The 19,613-nt window shown below is 41.7% G+C and overlaps 1 protein-coding gene across 1 annotated transcript in view; it reads left to right on the top strand.

The window, feature by feature from the left end:
* Window positions 1-18,245, top strand: part of LOC143301230 (sodium- and chloride-dependent glycine transporter 1-like) — a 26,630-nt gene extending 8,385 nt beyond the window's left edge. The window contains exons 2-15 of the mRNA XM_076615361.1: window positions 1,120-1,324; window positions 2,751-2,885; window positions 3,699-3,842; window positions 4,369-4,528; window positions 5,620-5,752; window positions 6,332-6,466; window positions 7,572-7,675; window positions 8,475-8,599; window positions 9,569-9,681; window positions 10,430-10,558; window positions 11,917-12,016; window positions 13,788-13,897; window positions 14,501-14,674; window positions 15,213-18,245. Of these exons, the coding sequence (XP_076471476.1) occupies window positions 1,120-1,324; window positions 2,751-2,885; window positions 3,699-3,842; window positions 4,369-4,528; window positions 5,620-5,752; window positions 6,332-6,466; window positions 7,572-7,675; window positions 8,475-8,599; window positions 9,569-9,681; window positions 10,430-10,558; window positions 11,917-12,016; window positions 13,788-13,897; window positions 14,501-14,674; window positions 15,213-15,365 (1,920 nt within the window). The 3' untranslated portion in view covers window positions 15,366-18,245. The remainder of the gene's footprint in view (window positions 1-1,119; window positions 1,325-2,750; window positions 2,886-3,698; window positions 3,843-4,368; window positions 4,529-5,619; window positions 5,753-6,331; window positions 6,467-7,571; window positions 7,676-8,474; window positions 8,600-9,568; window positions 9,682-10,429; window positions 10,559-11,916; window positions 12,017-13,787; window positions 13,898-14,500; window positions 14,675-15,212) is intronic.
* The last annotated feature ends 1,368 nt before the right edge of the window (window positions 18,246-19,613 follow it).

Here is a 19,613-nt window from a genome sequence, read left to right on the forward strand (position 1 = left end):
TAATAACTCTTTCTTCAATTATTCAGGGCACATTCATCTTTCCCCTGCAGTGTCTGTTGCTGTTTGGGTAGAGTAATGTTTATTCAGAGTAAAAACAACAACAACCCCCCCAAAAAAACAAAACAAAAAAAAAACAACAACAAAACACAGAAACCAATAAGGTACTTGGAGTTATTCTATTTCTTGGAAGTTCCAAGGTACTTCAGGTATATGTGTACATGAAATGTGATGAAGTTCTAACGTCCTTAATTGTCAAGTCCATCACAGTTTCAGTCATGTTAGAATGTCATCCTTTTCTGCCCTGAAATTTTTTTTAAGTGTCAGAAATGGTTTTCTGTAGTTTGGTTAGACTTAAGTTGTAGACCTTGTTGATTAGTGACATGTATTTTGCCAGTGGCAGCAGTGGTTGTCTTGGAGTATCACTATTGGGATCAGCACTTACCAGTGTCTGAATCATACAATAGTTTCTTTAACATTTGCTGAGTAGCCAATCATTTTTAGTCAGTATCATTACAAAGCAAACGATAATATTAATAATTACAAAACAAAACAGGTCAGAAACAACAGCAACAAACAAAACCCCCACAAAAAACCCAATTTGAACTTTGCTTGAAGTCTGTCAGTAACTTTACAAGGAAGTTTGTTGAGAAATGTACCAGTGTTTACTTAGTTTAAAGGTCAGAAAACGTATTGGTCAGTCAAGACTTAAGAGGGAACATGATACATATAGGGCTGGATATCACTTCAGAACATCCCCCTTCTCCCATAAATTTTTAACACAGGGATCATAGTGGAATGTGTATCATAGATATTCTGAACAAAATCAGGGCATGTGCAGCAAAAGGTGAAAAAATTGCTCTAAAGATGTGTCAGTACACAGGAAGGCCTGCTAATACAAAGTAGAAGTAACTATTAACTTACGTTATTCCATGTGTGTGTGTGTGTACATGTGTTGATTGCTCCAGCCAATCCAGGCGACATACATAGAAAATGCTAAGCTAACAAATACAAATGCATCAGTTTGGAAGCAGTTTGAATGACAAGGGCGGATGTTGACACTCCAGAGAGACAGAAAGTGACCATTGGTGGTATATATATAGTATTATATTTCTTTTGCAGAACCCAGTGGACACACTGGCACAGGATGTGTCCAGTACGGCTGTGCTCACCCCACTGGATGATGACCTGGTCGGAGAGCCTCAGGACATTGATGACCGTGGCAACTGGTCGGGGCGCTTTGACTTCCTCATGTCTCTGCTGGGCTACTCCGTGGGGCTGGGGAACGTGTGGCGCTTCCCGTACCTCTGCTACTCTAACGGCGGGGGTGAGTGAAGGGAGGGGGTGGTGGGGAGGTGAAGAGGGGCTTTCTGCCTTGTCTTGTCTATTTGAATTTGTGCTTCAGCGCTTTTTATGGGGAGAGCGTGTGTGTGTGTGTTTCGAGGATGGGAGGGTCTGTGAAAAGAGACTTTATATTAAAAAAAAAAAAAAAAATGTTGATTAAAGTTCCATGGGTAAGTTGGTACTGTTAGTGGGTGGTTTCTGCATGCAGTGGCTGGCTGGACTATTAGCAACAATGATAATTCTGCATGCAATAGCTTCTTTCCTTTTCAGTGGGTTTAAAAAAAACCAAAACAAACATATTGAAAAACTAATGCTGTGAACAGAAGAAGCATCTTTTTTTTCCTTTGTTTTATTGTGTATATATTTTGTGGTCTTTTTTTGGGGGGGGTGGGGGTGGGATATAGATATATATATTTATAGAGAGAGAGATCTTTAACATTTGTTATCTGGCCAGTCTGCTTCATTGGTGGGAGATACGAGGTGCCAGCAACAAGGAAAGATTGGGTGGGATGGGGGGGGGTGGGGGGGGGGGGGGAGTAGGAAGGAATGGTGGTGTAGCGTTGATAAACCAGCCTGGACTATTTTCTGTTGGGAAATGTCATGGACCATGTGGAGGGCTTTGCTGTCACTGATGTGTGCATCTGGGGAAGGGGGTGGGTGGGTGGGGAGGGAGGGAGGGGGGATATCGATTCATTCTGAACAAAACTGAAATCAAGAGAAACATAGAAAGCAAAGGTGTATATTTATAATCAAACTTTATACTGACATTTTCACTTTCAGTTTACTGTGCAGTTAATATTAAATATGGTTTAAAGAAGAAGAAAAAAAGTACTGACATTTTCACTTTCAGTTTACTGTGCAGTTAATATTAAATACGGTTTAAAGAAGAAGAAAAAAAGTGTACCAACTGCTGCTGCCCAAATCTTAAGGCAGTGCAAGAGACAGACACTCAAGTGGGGAAGATTGTTTATTGTTTGTTTTTGTGGGTAATGAAATTTAATGTAAAAGTATAGAACAGTTTTGAAGAAAAGGGCATCAATTATTACTGCCCAAATCTGGGCAGTGCCAGAAAATAAAAACCAGTGAGGAAAGATTGAACGGTTTGTATTTACTGATTTCGGAATAGGAGTAATGGAATTTAATGTCAGATGAGCTAATTTTTTTTCTCTATCCAGCTGTCTTATTTCCTTGTGTATCTGTGTGTGTGTGTGTGTATGATACTTTTTTCCCCTTTTCAGTGTTACATGTTAACTATGAATTTTGTTTTTAATAGGCCTTTTTTTTCCTTCTTGTTCTTCCTTTACCCTGTTTACCATTTCTTATTCTAGTGTTGTGTTGACTGTACGTACTGAGTGCATGCCTGCAGTGACAAAACTGAAGTTTGACAGTGAGGTGTGTGATTCCACCAGGTGCCTTCCTGTTCCCCTTCATCATCATGTTCCTGCTGCTGGGCTTCCCCCTCATGTTCATGGAGCTGTCCTTCGGCCAGTTTGCCGCCCTGGGCCCCGCCGCCATCTTTGACAGGATCTGCCCCATCTTCTATGGTCAGTAGGTTCACGCAAAGTCTCTTTCAGGACAGCTCAACTAGGGGGCCTAGGGGGTGGATTATCCTTGGCAAAAAAATATGTGTGGAAGAAATCCATTTTCATTGCAAAAACAAATGCACTTGCAGATTGAAAAAAATAGATGAAATACACACATGAATTCATAAACTTAATTTCTGGTGATGAAAGAAAACCACTTTCATGGCAAAACAAACGCACTCGCAGACTGAGAAAAATAGACAAAATACCCAAATGAATTCATGATTTTTGTGTGTGTGTGTGATCATTCTTTGTAAATTGTAGTCAAATGCTTGTGTAACTGTTAAACAGGCATCAGGCAGTACTGGAAATGACAAAAGTCATAGTAATAGGGAGCTGGACTTCAAACGTTATTTTATGAAAGCCCTGTGTCAGAGCTAGCAAAATCAGTTGTGATAATCCTTCCTACCTCCCAGTGCCGGGCAGATAGTGTGACTTTGCTTTCCTTTTGCAGATAGTATGACTTTGCTTTCCTGTTTTTTTTTTTTTTTCATGATGTGTGAATCGGTGTTGACGCACTTAACTAGGGTTATGCCAGTGTGAGGAATGAATTTACGTATGTTGGTATTAGACCTGTTGTCAAATGTGAGCTGAGCTTATAGCAACAGAAGATAATGGTAAAGGTTGCTGCTGAAAGTGTATGTTATGGGGATGTTGCAGTTGATACCATTGTAAATCTGATTTTTGATCTTTTGAGATCTCCATACATGTTCTCAGGTTTGGTATGAAGTTGTAGGTTGTGGATGTTGACGTTGATGTGATGGAATGTTGCAGGTCTGGGCTACGGGATGATCGCTGTGTCGCTGATGGTATCTCTGTACTACACGGTGATCATAGGCTGGGCCTTCCTGTACCTGTTCCGCTCCTTCACCTCAGAGCTGCCCTGGGAACGCTGCCACCCTGAGTGGGCCACTAAATGTGAGTGTGGAGCACTGTTTTACTGTCGTTCATCGAGTAATGGAATTGTATAGATATCCCTTGAATAGTGTGTGCGTTTGTGTTTATTGAAAGGTTCTGAAATAGCTACTTGTGCTGTTTTGTTAACACAGTGGCATGTACACATGAAGATGTAAGCCCCATGGACACGCTTTCTACTTGTACATATTTCAGTTTATTTATTCATTAATTTGATGACATCCATTTATTTGTTTATGTATCTTTTTTTTCTCTTCAAGGCCTGACTGTGTTGGGTTACGCTTCTGGTCAGGCATCTGCTTAGTAGATGTGGTGTTGGGTGTGTGTATATATATTGAGTAACGGAACTGAACTCTTTTCTAAACTTGCTCACTCACTTTTGTCTTGGAATGAGACATGGTTAGTAATCTTGAGTGCACACTGTCTCTTTCTTGTGCATTTACAGTATGTATGCTGGTCTCTCTTTTGTCTGAGTATGACATGGTCGGCAGTGACGAGTGGAATGCATGTATGTGCGTGTGTGTTTCAGCTTGCTATTCCTACCTTGAAGCGGACGAGTGCAAGGCGGTGAACGGGTCAGTGTACTACCAGAACACCTGTTTCAATGCCACCGTGGCGGAGGAGACCAACATCACTCACCTGGCTCAGAACATCAGCACTCGTTCCCCTCCAGCTCAGGACTTCTTTGAGTGAGTCCGTTTCCGGGATACCAAGGCTTCTGATAAGTAAAAAAAACAAAACAAAAAAACCCAACCAAACCAACAACAACAAAAACAGACATTTGAAAATTCCCAGGGACTATACCATAATTCTGATTGGTCCAACACTACCTTCAGGTTGTCACTGTGATGCTGCAACATTCCAATCAGATCTGCATTGCTGTACATGTACGTTCAAAGACTGGCATATTTTGCAGTCATAACTGTCATGAGGTTTCTGAACCTAATAGTGGCAAAGGGAAACGATTCTTTGTAGCAAATTCTTCAAAAAAAACATTCACACACACACACACATTATTATGTTACACATGTGTCATATTTATGGCATGTGAGAATTATTTGTATTAATTGAATGGAAAAAAGGAAGGAAGAAAAAGTTAATTAAAAAAAATAATGATAAAAAAAATCACACGTTCACATCTTCACATTGGAAACAAAGAATAAGAAAATAAGACAGAAAGACTGACTGAAAAATGAAAACACAACAATGTTATTACCTTTTTATACTTCATGAGTATCATATGATATGACAGACTGTAAGAAAACTGGGAAGACAACAAACCATGTTATCTTTTTCTGCTTTACGCACATCATATGATATGAGTAAAGAAGAAAAAAATTATAACATGGTTGTGTGTCCTTTATATTTTTACAGCATCAGGGTTCAACGTTATTACCACTTTCTACTTTAAGCTCATCATATGATGATATGAAGTAGAAAGAGATTAAAACATAGTTTTGCCCCCGAAAGTGGAGTATAGCTGCCTACATGGTGGGGTAAAAACGGTCATACATGTAAAAACCCACTCGTGCACATACGAGTGAATGTGAGAGTTGCAGCCCACGAACGCAGAAGAAGAGGAAAACATAGCTTGCCGTGCGTCCTTTCCATTTTCGGAGCATCGGGGGACACATGTTTAATCATCATCAGAACCCCTGTACGTACGACAGAATGATGGAGCAGGTAGATAAAGAACAAGGGGATGGAAATGCAGACCCAGACTAGAGTTGCTTTTACGGGATAAGTGAGTGAAGGCGAGGTGTGTTGTGATTTTTTTCAGGGTGGAGCTGCTGGGTCTGAGTGAGGGCATCGAGGAGATCGGCAACATCCAGTGGCAGGTGGCGCTGTGTCTGCTCCTGGCCTGGACCTTGACCTTCCTGGCCCTCAGCAAGGGGGTCAAGTCTGTCGGCAAGGTAGCCACCATCTGCTTGGTTTTGACTTGGGTGTTGGTTGTGGTGACAATGAATAACGATATGTTACTTTATGTGTACAGATTGGTATGTGTGTAGGTGTATTTCATAATATCTTTATGATGTCAATATATTGTTTGTTTAGGTGGAGTATTTCACAGTGTTTCAATGATGTGAACACGTGGTGTGTGTGTGTAGGTGGTGTATTTCAGTGTCTTTATGATGTGAGCAGATGGTGTGTGTGTGTGTTGTATTTCTTTGTATCTTTATGATGTGAACAGGTGGTGTGTGTGTAGGTGGTGTATTTCATTGTCTTTATGGTGTGAACAGGTGGTGTGTGTGTGGATGGTGTATTTCATTGTCTGTATGGTGTGAACAGGTGGTGTGTGTGTGTTGGTGGTGTATTTCAGTGTCTTTATAACATGTGCAAATGGTGATATGTGTGTGTGTGTGTGTGCGTGTTTACAGGTGGTGTATTTCAGTGTCTTTCAGGTATAAACACTTGATGTGTGCGTGTTTACAGGTGGTGTATTTCACAGTGTCTTTCAGGTATGAACACTTGATGTGTGTGTATGTTTACAGGTGGTGTATTTCACAGCCCTGTTCCCCTACGTGGTGCTGACCATTCTGTTTGTGCGGGGCATCACCCTGCCTGGAGCCAAGGACGGAATCATCTACTACCTGACCCCTGACTTCGAGAAACTGGTGTTGGCCAAGGTTTGTCAGTGGCCTTGGAAGTTTGCCTGTGCTGCTGTGTGTTGTTACATGCGCTGTCTTCTGTGTTGTTGTAGTATTTCATATGCTGTGCCTTGTCTTGTGGAGTGTTTTATTGTTTTGTTTTGTTTCATTGTAGTGATTTAAATCATTGTTGTGTAAGTGGATGATTTGTCCTGTTTCGTCATGTTTTATTTTATTGTGTCTTGAAGTGTTTTATACATTGAGTTTAGTTCTAATGTTCAGTTTTGTGTCTTGTCGTAGTGTTTTATTTGTTGTCTTGTGTTTTATTTGTATCATATTTTGTTTATTGTCTTGGTGTTTTATTTGTATCTTGTCATTGTAGTGTTAGAAGGGTCTTGTAAGGTTTTATTTATATCTTGTCATTGTAGTCTTTTATTGACTGTCTTGTTGTGTTTCATTTTTATTGTCTTGTAATGTTTTAATTAGTGTCTTGTAGTGTTTGTCTTGAATTTTTTTTAAAAATTCATTTATTTATTTATTTATTTTTGCATTGCGTTATTGTCAGTAAAGTGAATTGCTCTTTGTTATGTCTCTGTCATGTAGTGTTTATGCATTGTTTTGCTACAGTGTGCATCAAGTCACTTGTAGTCACTCGGGATTGAAGTGAGATGCTTCACGGTGCATCTTTGTACATACAAGTCATTCAATAAGCTCCCTTTTTTTTCTGCATTATAATTTTTTTAGAAGTGTTAATGATGGATAAACAAAGACCTTGTGAATTGTGTAGCAACACTCACAATACCTTGCTTTTTATGTGCAAGATACACAAACGTTCACACATGCACTCACGCACGCACAGAGACCAGACCAAGTGATTTATTCAGATAGGCTATAGCCCCTACTGAAGGGGTGTAAACAAAGTACAGTAGTCAGTCAACCCTTTTGTCTGTAGAAAAGCAAATACTATCTACTTAAGTTGCGAATACATTAACAATGCATAGTTTATGTAACATCTGTAATCTGTTTGAGAGCACACACAGACTATATCACCAGCAAAGCAGCACACAGTAGATAGGTCAGATCAGAATGGAGGTGAAAACCGTGGACGTGATGATTGTGTGTGTGTGTGTGTGTGTGCTGACAGACGTGGGTGGCGGCAGCGGTGCAGATTTTCTTTGCTCTCAGCCCTGCCTGGGGAGGTCTTATCACCCTGGCCAGCTACAACAAGTTCCACAACAACTGCTTCAAGTGAGTGGCCCCCACCCCACCTCCGCCCCCCACCTCCCCTTGCCCCCCTGCCCCTCAACCCCTCCTCTGGCCTCGTCAGGCTGTTGTGGTACAGGATGCCACAGGCTATGTTGGCATGATTTACCTGTTGACTGCCGTGCTTTGGTGAAATGAAATCTAGAGTGGTATGACTTGAAGTGTGAGGACTGCTTCTTTTGTGTTTGCAGTGTTAATGGTTTTGCTGAGCCAAAGTAATGCACAGACAAGACCCCAGATGAAGAAATTCAGATAAAGTATGGTGACTGACATCCTGACCCGAAACCTCGGTTTTATGTCATGAAGGCAACAGCCCTTCAGTGACGAACATACTTTATCACTCATCAGTAGCAAAGGGTGAAAGAGGACAAGCTGAAGTTCATTGTAAAATTGTCTTGCACAGATCAGAATAAAATTACATTAAAAGAAATATGGGGTAATTTTTTAAAATTATTTAATCCGAAAAACTAATGGTATATGGAGGCATTTTATTATAGACCTCATTGGATACTGAGGACTGTGGACTTCGTGAATGCTCTTGGCAGCATGTATAATTATGAATGTATGAGGCACTGCTGTTGATGATGAGCACCTGACATTCTGTACTTACGAGATGCTAAGAGATAATTTGATTAGGATATAGACACATGATAATGACGTACACAGTAAACATAGAGTGATATCCGAGGATAAGTTTAATTTGCGTGTAGGCAGGTGTTGATGCGCATGCGATGTGCGGGGACCCTCTGGTATTGATGATTGTAACAATGTGTTTGTTGTGCAGGGACTCTCTGATCGTGGGAGTAGGCAACATCTTGACCAGCATCTTTGCGGGCTTTGTCATCTTCCCCATCATCGGCTACCTGGCGAAAGAACTCGACATGGAGGTGGACAAGGTCGTGGAGCAAGGTCAGTCAGACACTGCTGTGTGTGTGTGTGTGTTCAAATAGAGGGGTGTGGTTTCACTCTTCATTTTGTTTTTCTGTCAGCGTGAATGTTTTTGACACCTTTGTTTTATTTACTTCTTTACAGTATATGCCTGGTGTGTATATATGTGTGTGAAACAGGAGTAAAGTTTTTACTCTTCATTTTGTTTCTCATGTCTGTGTGAATGGTTTTCGGCATCTTTGTAATTGTTTATTTATGTACAGGTGTCTGCCTGTTGTAGAGTCTTGGTTTTTCCCCTTCAGCCTTTCTTCTGCGGCTTTAGGTGGGCTCTCGAGGGCAGGCGCTGGATGTGGGTTTGTGTGTAGGTCAAGTTGTTTGCTGTGCCCAGTGATATGTGTTGACATGTGTTTTCTTTCATGTGTGCTGTGTCAGTAATTGTGTTGATGTCCAAAAGTGTTGATATGTGTGTCAGTAAAAGAGTCGGATGTGTGTGTACTAGGTCTGGCATTCATTGTGTTGTGTATTATATCAGTGAAGATGAAGCTTTGTGTGTGTGTGCTGTGTACTCCAGGTCTGGCATTCTTTGTGTTGTGTGTTCACGTGTTGATGGAATGTGTGTGTACTAGGTCTGGCATTCATCATGTTACCAGTGAAAATGTTGATTTGTGTATGTGTTTGTGTACTCCAGGTCTGGCACTCATCATGTTGTGTATTTAAGTGTTGATGTAATGTGTGTGTACTAGATCTGATATTCATCGTGTTGTATATTTTATCAGTGAAAATGATGATTTGTGTATGTGTTTGTGTACTCCAGGTCTGGTATTCATTGTGTTGTGTATTGAAGTGTTGATGTAATGTGTGTGTACTAGGTCTGGCATTCATTGTGTTGTGTATTTTATCCGAGAAACTGATGATTTGTGTATGTGTTTGTGTCCTACAAGTCTGGTATTCATCGTGTTGTGTATTGAAGTGTTGATGTATGTGTCTCAGGTCCAGGTCTGGCGTTCATTGTGTTCCCGGACGTGGTGACCCGTCTGCCTGTGTCTCCCCTCTGGTCCTGTCTCTTCTTCATCATGCTCATCACCCTGGGGATGGGCAGTGAGGTCAGACATTTCTCCCTCTGTGTGTGTGTGTGTGTGTGTATCAGTTTCTCCCTTTTCCTGTGTGTGTGTGTGTGTGTATCTGTTTCTCCCTTTTCTCTCTCACTGTGTGTGAGCCTTTCGGCCTTGTTTTCCATGTCTGGGTTGAAGAGGTGGATACATCTTGCGTGAATGGTCCAGTGGACGGTTTCTAACTGTGGTCACTAATCAGTGTTCATGTTCAGGGTTTGAAATAACGGCTGTGTGTGTCCGATTGTCTGGGACAACTAAACTTTTAGTTTTGGCTGACAAAAATGGAAATGCTGTCCACTTGTCCGTTGGGCGGTTGGTTTTTGAAAAGGGTGACTGGGCAGTCAGCTTCAGTGAAGGACAGTGGCACTTCCCTCCTCCCCAGCCATGTTTTATTCTTTTCCTGTTAGACATACTACCCCCATGTAATGATTTACGATGCTCTGCTGGAAGTTCCTTTAATCAACCATCTCTTTACTAGGGGAGGGCAAGTAGGGGGACAAGTACATTTTTTGTATGTACTTGTCTCCTTAATAACTAAAAAAGTATCTTGAAAAGTCTGGCCCTAGTTTGTGTATGGACAGATTGCACAGCTGGAACTGTGGTCACTAATAGAATTGTGTAGTGTGTGTGGACAAGTTTGCATAGCTGAAACTGTGGTCACCAGTGAATTGTGTTATGTGTGGACACTTTACATTGCTGGTGTCACTTATATATATATAATTGTTGTGTGTGTGGACAGTTTGCATTGCTGGAAACAGTGATGACGGCGGTACAGGACACCTTTCCCCACCTGCGACAGAAGAAAACCTGGGTCGTGCTATGTGTCTGTCTCATCGGCTTCTTTGGTGGTCTGATCGTCTGTACACAGGTGAGCTCCTTGGTTTTCAGATCTCTCTCACTCTCTGTTGTGAATCCGTATGTGCACACACACACACACACTTACACTCACCCCACACACATATATGCATACACACACACACACAAGAATACATGTGTACACATACGTGCATGCACACACATACAATTACACATGCACAGTTACCTTGTCTCTCGGTTTCTCCATGTGATATCATTTGTGGTGTATTGTTAATGTATATTGTGTGCAGATTGCCTTGCCCATGATAGCTTTTTTCATTGTGTTGAAAAATGTGCCATCAGAAGTTACTTGGGCCATGAGAAGTTTAACGTGCAGCTAAAGGATTTGTGTGTGTGTTTTTATGGAATAAGGTTAAAAAGTGGGACAAGAGGTACAGAATTTGATACCATTATGCTCACAGAGGCATTGGACAGGAGCCTGATATCTTGGGCTGAACATTCAGCATTCACATGTAGATATCAGTTCTACTGCAGCAGTTCTGGGGTACCTTGTTAACATTTTCAAGTCCATTTGAATAATTAAAAAAAAGAAAGGGTTTCTATTTACTGTGTTATGAATAGACATGATGTTTTTTGACAAAAGATCCATTATGATTTCAAGGGTTGACAAGATATGTTTTTTGTCAAAAGATCCATCATGATTTCAAGGGTTGAGAAGGTATGTTTTTTGACAAAAGATCCATCATGATTTCAAGGGTTGAGAAGATATGTTTTTTTGACAAAAGATCCATCATGATTTCAAGGGTTGACAAGATATGTTTTTTGTCAAAAGATCCATCATAATTTCAAGGGTTGAGAAGATATGTTTTTTGTCAAAAGATCCATCATGATTTCAAGGGTTGAGAAGATATGTTTTTTGTCAAAAGATCCATCATGATTTCAAGGGTTGACAAGATATGTTTTTTGACAAAAGATCCATCATGATTTCAAGGGTTGACAAGATATGTTTTTTGACAAAAGATCCATCATGATTTCAAGGGTTGACAAGATATGTTTTTTGTCAAAAGATCCATCATGATTTCAAGGGTTGAGAAGGTATGTTTTTTGACAAAAGATCCATCATGATTTCAAGGGTTGAGAAGATATGTTTTTTTGACAAAAGATCCATCATGATTTCAAGGGTTGAGAGAGGGGGGGCAGAAACCCAACACAATATTAAACGCTGATATATGTGCACAAATTTATGTACTGGGGTGGTGGATTCCCCAACCCGTCTCACTGCCCTGTCAGGGGGGATAGCGGGGAAAAAAAAGAAAGAAAAAAATAATTGCACGTTGCAGTATGTGAATGCAGGAAGGGGTGAAGGATGTGTGGAGTAATGTGGTGGCTTTGTTGTCTTCTTCTTCACAGGGAGGGATGTACGTTCTGCAACTGATGGACACGTATGCTGCCAGCTGGGCCGTCTTCCTCATGGCCATCGCTGAGTGTGTCATCCTGGCCTGGATTTACGGTAATGTCGCACACTGTCTTCCTTGGTTGAAACCCTTCGGCTGATAAACTTTTGGTGACATGAGATCAGTGCGCTGTGACTTCTGAAGTGCAGTTGTTTTTTTTTACTCTTCGTACCGGTGGTGATGTCATTGATTTTGTTGAACAAAAGCTTCAGTGACGTCATTGATTTTGTTGAACAGAAGCATATCAGTCCCAAGTGGAAAGTCTAAACATTGAGTGATGATTGACATCCTAACCTTTGAGGTTGTCTTATCTCATCGATGTGACAGCCCTTCATTGACATACTCATCCGTAGTAAAGGAATTAAATATGCATGTCCTTAACACATTCCTGCCTGTGGACGTCAAACCTATGTCCGTACAGATCTGCGTTTGTCATTCGCGGATGTAGATTTGTCGTTGTCTGGCCCACTTTCAGTTTTGGTAGCAATTAAAGGGAAGAAACTCTTTCAAACCAAACTGGAAGAATATGAACAAAGGGAAATTCAAGTTTCGTGTGGGTGATTTTAGAGCCAAAAAAGATCAGTTTTCAACGAAAATTGACTTTGGATGAGGCTGTCAACGAAATCATGATGGACTCTTGACAGTGAGGAGGAGAATGATGAATCGGAAAACGAAGTAGAGGAGGATAATTTCGTTGAACCGAGTGCAGAGGAAGGTGAAGGAGTGGCGAATGATTCAGACAGTGCATGTTTTCTTTAGATCTGTTGTGATGTATTGTGCAAAAAAGCATGTTTTATGCATGTTTGTTCTGTTTTATTTCATTTCAGCAATAATTTGTAATGACTAATTATAAATTTCCTGCCTGTAAAGGCTTCAGTACTAAACTACAGTTATTTTTGAATAACAATGCCAAATTTGATCAATCCACCCATATTTAAAGATTTTACGAGCATTTTTCTGACCATACCCTCTCACGTCGGCACATGGGTAAACATTACTTCGGCAGGGGCAGACAACTCAATGAAAAAGGCTTGGGCAGAAAAGTGTGAAGTTCATGAGTAGACCGTTATCAGTGTGTCTACAGTGTGAATGGATGTGTTTTTTTTTCAGATGTGCCTTGTTTTGTTCCCTGATTTGCTGTGTGCTTGTTGTGTTAACTGGGTTTTATGTGGGGTTTTTTGTGTTTTTTTTTAGTATTTGCTGAGATTGCTGGTCTGCCCCCATACGTATAGTAAGGGGCACATAGTATAGATTTCACCAGTTATGTCTGTCATTACACTTGTGAAAAAGTGATTCTGAAGCAGACTTGGTGTCTCCTTGCAACAGTGCAGATTCTAGGTATTGTCTGGACTGTTGTGTGCTTTCGTTGAAGTAAAGGGGGGCCAGTCTTTTTAAGCTAGCCTCAACACTACGGGGGTCGCGCCATAGCAGAAGTGGTCAGGTGTTTTTTCTGATCCAGTGTTCACGAGTGATCCGAGTTTGAGGCCAAGGCACTGTGTCATTGGGAAAGGCACTTTTTTTCTGATTTTTCCTCACTCCATGCAGGTGTGCATGGGTTTCTTGACTTCAGTTGGTGGAGATTAAATCGGCTGAAGGAAAGGATTGGGCCTCGCCTTCATAAGCTGCGCCCTTGACAAGAATATAAATAATATAAATTCACTGACCCTGTGGCTGTGAAAGGCTTTAGGGCCTTTGACCAATTCTGCGAACGGAGACCGCGTGTATGCCTTGTTATTTTCACAGGTTTTTTTTGTGTGTGTGTGTGTGTTTTCACGGATATTTCACGGGTGTGTTTTATTTTTGGGTTTTTTTTTGGTGTTACCACAGGTGTGGACACTTTCATCCAGGACATCGAGATGATGATCGGACGCCAGAGCATTCACTGGCACCGCTTTTTCAAGGCGTTCTGGAAATACCTCACCCCTGCCACCTTGACCGTAAGTTGTGGAGCTGTGTTTTTTGACTGGTTGGTTTTCACCCTTAGGGTCAAGTTTAATCAGTGCTGGCGACTTGGTGTTGTGGATGATTGGTTGGTTGATGGGGTGGGGCTGCAATGGCTGAAAGTCCTGGCGGATGCATAGATAACTTTGCCAGGTTTTGGGGAGAGATTGGGTGATGGTCGACATTCTTGGTGAAGGTTGTCACCTATAGTAGACAGGGTTTTTTTGTGTGCAGGGCAGGGAAGTATTGTCATTCATTGTTGTATTGCATTTTGTGAGATGCTGTATTTCAGTACATCAAGCGTTTCCCATTTTCAAGTGAAAATTAGTTTTCCATTTTTAAGTGAAAATTGTGTGTAAAATGTCTGCTGTTTCTGTATTTGAAATTTTAAGTAAATGTAGCTTGTACATATTTGTGGACTGTTTTATATTGCCTGTTATTTTTCTGCTGGTAAAATGCAGTTCAGCACAATGCGTGCATGTGTGTATGTGTGTGTGTGTGTATTGGCATGCGTAGTTTTTATATTTGAAAGTTTGAGTTATGTAGCTTGTGTATGAAAACTGTTTTGCATTTCACAGTGTGTGTGTGTGTGTGTGCAGTTCCTGCTGTTCTTCAACTGGTTCCAATACTCACGCATGACGTACGCGGGCAAGCTGTACCCCATGTGGGCGGAGCTGGTGGGCTGGTCCATGGCCATGCTGCCCGTCGTCCTCATCCTGTCCCTCAGCATCTTCAAGCTGGTCAGGTCCCCTGCTGACCGTAACCTGCTGGGGGTGAGTGGTGCTGGTGGTGCTGCTGCCCTTTCTCTGTGTGTGCGTGTGCATTTGTGCAAAAGTAACATAGTGTGTGTGTGTGTGCTTGCTGAGACTGTGTGCTGTTGCACTGAATAGGATGGGTTAAACTAATTTGAACAGCATGGGTTAAAAAGATAAACAGTGGCACATGATATATGAATAGAGTTTACAAGCTGAAGCTGTTACTGTTTACAGAATTGAGTGCAGGCAGATCAGTGGCACCTGAAATGTGTTAATTCTTCAGGGTAACATCTATGTCAGATTAGATTAGGACAGGGCGGGAAGAAAATGCTGATGAGGCAAAATTCACTTTCACACATGTGTAAGTAAATGTGCGAGTGTGTTTCCCAGTTTTAGAAAATGACTGCTTGTAACACTTCATTAGATAATGAAAATAAATGAGTGAAGTTATAAAGATTTTTTTTTTTTTTTTTTTTTTTTTTTTAAAGAAAAAAGAACAATGAGAACAAATGAGTGATGACGATAAATAACAATATGTGTATGTGTGTGTCTGCAGAGACTACGACAGCTGCTGAAGGCCACTCCCAAGTGGGGTCCTGCCCACAAAGTGCCAAAGTTTGACATGGAAGCCCAAGTCAACAGCAAGACAGTCACCAATCCGGGCTTTGCCGGCTCGTCACATAATCCTTTTGAAGCCAGCCAGCTCTGAATTGCTGCTGGCAGTCTAAAAGTGGGATTTAAAAAAAAAAAGGAAAAAAAGAAAATAGGATTTAAAAGAAAAAAGAAAAGACAACTCTGTCCTTAGATATGATCTGTCCTTAGATATGATCGTGATTCTCCACACTGCTGCAGGAAATGTTTGCTGGTTTACACTAAGCCTGAAATATCTTCCTCCCCTTCTCCCCCCCCTGTGTGTAAGAGAGAGAGAAATCTGGGATCTGTGTGAGAGAGTGTTTGGGTATATACAAGGCTACAAGTCATCTGGAATTGCAAACCAGAAAAGCTGCATTTCAGTCGGTTTCCTGGTCAGAAAAGTATGATTTTGGTGGTGGTATCTGCTGGAAGAAGCCCACAACAAAACAGTTGTGTACTGGCAACGTTTTGATACGTAGATCAAGAGGTGGATGGTTGACTGCTGTCCAGTACCACTGGCAGACTGTGAACTTGCGCAGCAGTTATCCACAGAAATACCATGGAAAAGGGATACATGTTTGGGGATACAAGTGGTAGATGTGATAGTTTCTCTTTTGTCGGTGGGTTTGGAGATCTGGCAGTGAAGACAGATCTGCTGGAAAGCTGACATGACAAACCAAGAGTTGTTGATCATGATCAGGTGGTTGATCAGGGAGGTGGGGTGGGGGGCTAGGTTGCTGAATGAATTCTTCATATTTTGTAACAGTGACTGATGTCAGAGATGACTTTGTGGTGAAAAGAAATGGTTTCAAAGAATACAACTATGACCAGGAAAAAAAAAAAAAGTACAAGAAGGCTAACGTTAGGTTGAAAGTGACATTTCTAACAAGTAACAATGCCGAGTATGAAGAATGACAGCAGTGTGGATCAGTGTCCATGGGGTTCTGGGTTCAGTTCCCAATCTCACCCTTTCTCCCAAGTTTAGAAAACCAGATGGAGCATCTAGTCATTTGGATGAGACAATAAACCAAGGGCCCGTATGCAGCACACACTTGGCACATGGATAAAGGGCCCACGGGAACAAAAGGGTCGTCCTCTGGCAAAATTCTGTGGAAGAAATCCACTCTGATAGGTACATAAATATATATGCATGCACTCAGTGCCTGACTAAGCATGTTGGGTTATGCTGCTGGTCAGGCCTAGGCCTAGCAGATGTGGTGTAGTGTATATATGGATTTGTCCAAAGGTAGCGACGCCTCCAGAGACTGAAACATTGTGGATCTCTGTGGTCACTATTCTTCGGGCTTGATGACTGCAGATGCAGGTTTTCTGGATTGTTGCCTCTCCAGTTGCTTGCCAGCCCATCGTGTGTGTGTGTGTGTGAGTGTTAAATACAAAGCGAGTGTGAAGGGGGGGATGTGTGTATGGTGGAGCGTTGTGCAGGCCAGGGGATGAAGTTCGCACCGTGAACACTTGTCACTGGATGCCTGGTGGCTGGATTCCCTGCTGTCTGTGTGTCCTGGCAGCCTGTCTTGGGGTCGGGCTGAGCTGGCGGCAAACTGTGGCCTGTGTCTTGGGAAGTCCAAGTGACAGACCTGGCCACCACCACCAGACAGCTGTGTGTCAAACCCCATGACGTTGCCAAGAAAAAGACAAGTCTTGCAGATCAGTCGTCTTGCGTGTGTGCCAACTTTTCTTCTCTTTGTTATTTCACCTACTGCAAAAAAACAACAACCTGACACGAGCAAGTTCACAGGTCTTGGGACTTCACGACAACGTGGGGTATGTTTGACTCTGGAGACAGAATCTGCTGTTTGTGTTGGTATTGTTTGTTGACTGGAGCGTTTCTGTCGAATGGTGTGGGAGAGTTTAAGGGGGTACACGGGGGATAGAATAAGAGGAGAGAGAGAGAGAACCTTGGCCAGGTTTTATCTTCACTCAATTTATGTGTTTATGTTTTGTTTTTGATGTGGAGGGTGGGTTGGAAGAAGGTATGTTGTTTGTGGCTCTATGTTTACAAACTTTGTCAGAGAATGTTACGACAGTTTCGATCAGGACAGTGGTGTGCTCATCAGTTTTCCATGTGAAACTCTTCTATGAAACGCAGTGACAGTGATGAAATCTGCTTGGGAGGAGACTGCTGCTTGTCTGCTGCTGGTCCTGCCTATCCCACCCAGATAGCATCAACAAATATATATGTCATGAACTGGTTCAGTACACATTAATTTATTTATTTTATCTCTATACTACATGTCTTTAATTCATTCATCCACCTCTTTTCAGAGTCAGCTAGTCTGAAATGCCATGTTTTCTCGTCAGTTATTGTTGTTATTTTTTAAACAGGATGAAATATTTTAACGTGCCTTGGTTGTTGGGTTAACCTATTTATTGTTAATGAGGCAAGAAGAATGGTTAGTACAGTTGAGTTTTGCTGTGTTTTATGGTGAAGGGACCTTTTTTTTTTTTCCTTTATTTAAGGATTATTATTGACCTAAGACGGAGCCATTTACTTTAATTTTAAATTTTGATGTGTGTAAAGTGCGCCAAATGTTGTTGCTCTGTTTTGACTTGTGTGTTTTTTGAATAACGAATTCCTTTTCCATGTGGGACGTTTTAGCTGACGCAGTCACCAGTGTGCTGTTCAAGAGCTGAGTCTTTCACTCTGTTTCCAGTAGGGGCTGGTGATGATGATTCTGAGTTTTACTCAACCTGTATTGCTCTGGTCATCTCTCTCTCTCTCTTTCTTTTCTTTTTTTTTTTTTTAATTGTCAAATGTAGTGGAGCATTTATGGATCAATCTACACATTTTGATGCCTCCTTGAAATTGAAACTGGTAAACAGTTTGCTGAGGTATGCAGTTTTAGTCTGGTCATCTCCGTGTGTGTTTGTGCTGACAATGCCCTCACAGTACAGGGGAGTTTCCATGTGCTGATTCATGGCAGTTGATCCTGTTTTTGTCTACTTTTTTTTCTTACCCCCCCCCCCCCCCCCCCCCCCTAACCTCCTGATACTTTAGCTGATTCTGTTTACATGTTGTTGGTTGTTTTTTTGAAGAGTTTTCCTGTTCATTTGTTCTTGTGGCCATGGTTATTGATGAGGTTCAGTTAGTTAAATCTTTGTTGATATAGCTATAGGTAAGGGTTTTTTCTCTGCGTGTGGTTTGGTTTTTTTCTGTTATGTTACATTATCCTGTTGGTTTATTTGGTGTTTGTTTGTTTTTTGATTTAATGATTTGTTTGGGTTTTATAGTTGTTTAAATATTGTCACATTATTGAGTTGGTTTAGTCGAAATTATTGGATGGGGTTTTTGCTACCATTTTGTTTGTTTCATGTGTGTATGTGTGTCTGTCTGGTCGCTGATTAGCTTTCATTGTCAGGAGAGTGTGGAATCAGCCAGTGGTGTTTGTGGAGATGAAGGTGAACCTTTGTGTTTTGCCCCGTGTGCTCCGTATTGTAGGCCTCTGAACAGTGACGGGGTGAGCGAAGTGAATGTGCATAAAGACGTACATGTGTGGATGCAACTTGCCCTAACAGGAGCAGAAATTCCAGATTTTTTTTTTTTTTTCCATCCTTAGCCCTAGCATTTCAATTTCAATTTTGTTTTTCTCTTGGCTGATATTGCATGAAATAGTTTCCACAAGAAGAAGGAATCTTCTTTGAACGTGACTGACTGGTGCCAGAGAGGTGCCCACAGTCTAGTGTCTGGGTTGCACTCCCAGGTAAGACGAAGCCTTAAAGGACCAAAGAACACTACACACTAAGGCAGGAAAGGCTGGTGTGAACTGGGAGGGGGAGGGGCAGGGGCAGTTGTGCTGAGGTGGGATGTCTGTAGACTGAGGTGGCAGAAACATTCAGGTGTCTGGGAAAGGGTTGCATTACCTGTGAACTGTGTACACTCTTGGCAGTGCACAAGAAAATTGATAGGGTTGCCAACGTTTCCAGGCAAGAAGGAAGGGATTTGTGTAGAAGGTGTACTCGCGCAGTACGAAAAACAACTTGCTTTTTGTGTCGCTCTTCTTGTTCCAAATTGTGTTCTTGGAGAACAGGAATGGCTCTGATCAGCTTTCAGACCTTACTGAGCTTGTTTTTCTTAGGGTCCCAAGTTTTGGTTGTGATCCTTGAGAACTTTCTTCTCAGCAATAAGGAGGTGACACTTAGGAAGAGATAATGATGTTGTGAAGATCTGAGAGTAATGTCTGTCGAGAGCCTCGTGGGAAGCGACGTTCTAACAGCACCAGTGTGCCAGTGGGAATTGGTGGAGGACTGTGGGCCATTGCAGATCATCCATCCTTATCTCGCTCCCCCACTTTGATTGCTGTCTGTT

Source organism: Babylonia areolata, chromosome 27 (genome assembly GCF_041734735.1).
Source record: "Babylonia areolata isolate BAREFJ2019XMU chromosome 27, ASM4173473v1, whole genome shotgun sequence".
In the NCBI taxonomy this organism is placed as follows: Eukaryota; Metazoa; Mollusca; class Gastropoda; order Neogastropoda; family Buccinidae; genus Babylonia; species Babylonia areolata.